This window comes from Galeopterus variegatus, unplaced genomic scaffold (genome assembly GCF_000696425.1).
Source record: "Galeopterus variegatus unplaced genomic scaffold, G_variegatus-3.0.2 Scaffold27569, whole genome shotgun sequence".
NCBI classification, from domain to species: Eukaryota; Metazoa; Chordata; class Mammalia; order Dermoptera; family Cynocephalidae; genus Galeopterus; species Galeopterus variegatus.
Window position 1 is genome coordinate 4,386 of NW_007753680.1, and position 4,028 is coordinate 8,413.

The window sequence follows — 4,028 nt, forward strand, 5'->3', positions numbered from 1 at the left end:
TGAGGAGAGAAAGCAGCCACGAACTGAGTCTTCAAACGTTCAGAGTGTGGCCTCCTGGGGAAAGCAGCTCACTTAGTCTGGGGAAAACTTCAAGCCCCACACTGAGTCCTGTGTAGACTAAGGCAGGAGGTAGACAGTGTGATCTCCTGAGGCCCAATCTCCTGCTGGAGAGATGACAAAACTAAGAGTCCCACACCAGTAACCCCAACAGACATATTCCAAAATCTCCCCAAATGAAACTGGCTTTACCCATAGTCCCTGAAATCCCAGAGGTGGGAACCTAGAGGGCAGGTGGCGTGGGAAAGGAAGGACGGAGAAAAGATAGGGATGGCTGGAAGTCAGTAGGGAAAGGCTCCTATCAGGACCTGCCCACGGGGATACCAGGTATCAGCCAGCCCCAGCTAGCCCTTGACGACACAGCAGGTGACAGTCTGGGGATAAAGGGGAGGAAGAAACGGAAGTCACACCCCTCCAAGCTTGATTCCCATTGGCTTTTCTTATCCATAAAAGGGCCCAGCAGTTTTAGCTTCCTTAGTCTCTGGACCTTCTGAGGATACTGTGGTTATACTCACTCCTCATCCCAAAGCATGAGATTCACGGCTCTCCTGTTCCTGGCAGCTCTGGCTGGGGCCCTGGTCTGTGCCCGTAAGTATAGCCCTTCCCCTGCCCCTCTCCAGGGTCCTCACAGTCCAGAGAGGCCTAGTTCCTGCTCTCACCCCTCTGCTTCTCTTCCAGTGCTGTCCTGGATTCCCTGCCTCTGTGGGTGACTCCTGCCCCCAGTTCTCCACAAGTGGCCTCTTTATCCCACTGGTCAGGGGAACCAGGGGCCCTTTGGCCCATGCTTGCTCTCTCAGCTCATCTCCTCACACACTGTCCTTTAGCTGCTATGCTCCAGCCACACTGGCCTTTTTGCAGTGCCTCTGGGCCACTGCATATAGTTGGGCAAGCGGCCTCCTGCACAAGGGTGCCCAGGCAAGGGGTGGTGGGAGCTAAAATGTGGCCCACACTCCACTTGCCAAGCAGTATGCCAGGATGACCCTGCTGTTCCTTGAACATGGGGACCTTTCTTATTGCTCTTTTCTCTGCCTGTCCCTTCCCTCAGCCAACTCTGAATGTCACCTGGCCAAGGACTTTTTCATTTATCAAATCTGAGTTCAGATATAATTCCTCAAGAAAGCCTACCATGAACATGTAGAACAAATCGATCCCATTTGTCCTTATCACACCATGCTGTACTTATCCCTTCCAGCACCATCACCCTGGTAATTAAATAATTACACAGCAGAATGTAGGCTCTGCCAGGGCAGGGGTCTTGAGTGCCATCTTCAGCACTGTACCTCCACCAATCAGCAGGAAGCTTTGCATAAACACTGTGTTGAAAGAATGAAGGCTGGGGTCCCAATCCCAGAAACCACCTGGGCACAGCCCCCCGGCCCCCACCCTGTCCCCCTCCACCACAGAGGAGCCCCCCAATCATGTCAGCTCCGTGATGGGAAGTCAGGGAACCCTCCCAAGCCAGCGGCTAGTCAGGAGGAGGGCCCTGTTCCGAGGGATTCTACACCTCTCAGAGAAGAACCTGTTTCCAAAAAACCGCAGGAGTTAAAGTTACATCAGAGCACGTGCCCTGGCAGACCTACTGATGTGGCCGAAGGGCATGTTCAACCAAAAGGGAAACTGATCCCCCTCTCTCCCCAAACAGTCCTGAGAGCTAAGTTTTGGGGATGGGGGTGGGTCTTGCACAGTCCTCACTCTAACCTGGTATCTGTTTCCTCCACCGCAGAAGATGCCTCCACTGACCTCACGCAGGATGCCCCTGCCCAGGACACCGTGACCCGTGAGTCCTCATCTCCCTGCCGCCCCTGTCCCCAGTGGGAGGGCTGAGGATGTGAGTGGAGGCTGGGAGAAGCAGCCAAGGGAGGGGATTTGGGTGCTGTCCTTGCTGATAATGGGGACGAGCAGGAAATGTAATAAAGAGCATGGATTGCAGGGGGACAAGGCTAGGAACAAAGGAAGATCACCCAGGCAGGCATGGCCGATGGGGAGCACGGGGGAGAGGCGGCTGTGAACAAAAGGGAGAGAGAGCTGGCCGGTTGCTCGGTTGGTTAGAGCATGGTGTTATAACATCAAGGTCCAGGGTTTGATCCCCGTATCAGCCAGCAGCCCCTTCCCCCCACCACCACCAAAAAAACAAGTGGGGGGGAGACATGAGGTTAAATGATGAGGGAACAGTTCCACTTGGTATTAATACCTTCACCTGTAAACACCTCCCATAACTCCCAGCTCCCTAGCAAAGCACCCATTATCTGGCCTCAAACCTCACTTTCCAGCCCTATTTTGCATGACTCTCCCTCACGGACCACCCCCATTGGCTGAACTGAATTTGTTTTACTCCCCACATCTGTCCCACACAGGCCTCCCCCTGAGCTCTTGCTAACTCACTTCCTGCCCCCAGGGAAGCCCCTTTAGAACATCCTCCCCTACCAAAGTCCTGCCTTCAAGACCCAACCTCACTCTGAAGCACTCCCTCCTACTCCCCATATCTCACCCCAAAGCCCTCCCCAGCCCTGCCCATAAAGGTGCCCAGCCTTACCCACCATATTCCAGGAGACACGTAACATGTAGAAATCCTGTCTCCCTTAAGAGGGCAGGGTTTATGCCATATCACTTCTGTATTCTGGCCCCCAGCACATATGAGGTATCCTGGGGCCTGCCACCCGTTCCAAAGAGAAAAAGCACTTTGACTTTGCTAAAATCAATAAATTTGTGTGTTGGTAGCTACGCCTGATGAGAAGACCTCAGCTTCACCCCAAGAGACAATCACAACAGCCCAGGAGATCTCAGCAGCAGCTCAGAAGACAACCAAGTTCACCTCAGGGTGGCAGGGATCAAGCCCCCTGAGTAAGTCTCTGTCTCTATGCCAGATCAACCACATAGAGAAGTCTCTGGCAACAGGCCCACATGACACCTCCTCCCACAGAGACAAGCTCAGGGAAAAGCAGACATACGCAAACACACAAAACAAGGCACAAACGGCGGTGCACACTGCACCCACACACAGGGTTTCTGCACTGGTAGATGTTGCTGCCTGCACTATACATGGTTTCTGTCCTGACCCACACACCTTTCCATAAGAGAGAGAAACTTCAGTAAAACTTTTCCACTTTAGGAATTTGTATAGGAATGATGTCTGGGGGAAGTTCTCTTTAAATGATGTGGCTTTTCTGCTGATGCGATTCTGCTCCAAAATTAGGTTCTCTGAAAGAAAAAGCTCTCGTGTTATCAGAATATGTCATTGGAGGAGGAGGAAAAGGACTACATGGAAGCATTCAAGGTGGTAAACAATTAATTGAAGGTGAGTGCATCCCAAGGCAAGGCTTTGTGGGAATGAGAGGACTCACCAACCACCATCCAGGGGTGTGAGATGGGAGAGAACCAGCTCCAACCCGACATGAGAGACCCAGAACTGCCACAGCCCCTGCCACTGAAGCCGCCCTCACTCTGTGCTTTCAGACGTCTCCAATTTCTCATCCAGATTCAATTTGCCATTGTTGTCTGAGAGTAGACTGGTTCTCCCTGGGGTTCAGCCCCCAGTCTTCCCAGTGTAGAACCTGCTTGCTTCCATCCCTCTTGCCCCCTGCCAAATTGGGGGAAGAGGGCAAGTCCTTCTGCCTCAGGGAATCCCTCCAACTTCTGTGTAAGCCCCTGCAGGGGATCAGTGAGCTTGGAAAGCAGAAGATGGGGTTGAAGAGGAACGGAAAGGCAGAGCTGGTGCCTGGGGCCCTAGAAGCCTCACTCACATCTTGGTTTTCCTTCTAGCTGGAATTGAAGGTGCACAAAGACTGAGGAAAAAATACAGTCCAGTAAGACTTTGGTCCTGAGAAGCTGAAAAGAATGGGGCTACTGGATTTAAAGCCTTAAACACCCTTGTAGCTCAGAGCTATTAAACTGAAAGCATCCAATTTACCATGTGCCTGTGATCTCTGTGGGGGGGGGGGGGGGGGGGGGGGGAGGGGGGGGGGGGAAAAGCC

General features: G+C 52.8%; 1 protein-coding gene across 1 annotated transcript; it reads left to right on the forward strand.

Moving 5' to 3' along the window:
* Positions 1-574: 574 nt before the first annotated feature.
* Positions 575-3,945, forward strand: LOC103583747 (extracellular glycoprotein lacritin-like). Its single transcript, XM_008564979.1, has 5 exons — positions 575-645; positions 1,781-1,834; positions 2,776-2,898; positions 3,251-3,352; positions 3,817-3,945. The coding sequence occupies exons 1-5, from the start codon at positions 588-590 to the stop codon at positions 3,876-3,878; spliced, it is 399 nt and encodes a 132-aa protein (XP_008563201.1). The 5' UTR covers positions 575-587; the 3' UTR covers positions 3,879-3,945.
* The last annotated feature ends 83 nt before the right edge of the window (positions 3,946-4,028 follow it).

Bases quoted from the DNA above. Each gene is read 5' to 3' on its own strand.
- LOC103583747 (XM_008564979.1), top strand. From the start codon at position 588: ATGAGATTCACGGCTCTCCTGTTCCTGGCAGCTCTGGCTGGGGCCCTG. The intron at 1,835-2,775 runs GTGAGTCCTCAT...GTGTGTTGGTAG, and splicing joins TGCCCAGGACACCGTGACCC to CTACGCCTGATGAGAAGACC. The intron at 3,353-3,816 runs GTGAGTGCATCC...TTTTCCTTCTAG, and splicing joins TGGTAAACAATTAATTGAAG to CTGGAATTGAAGGTGCACAA.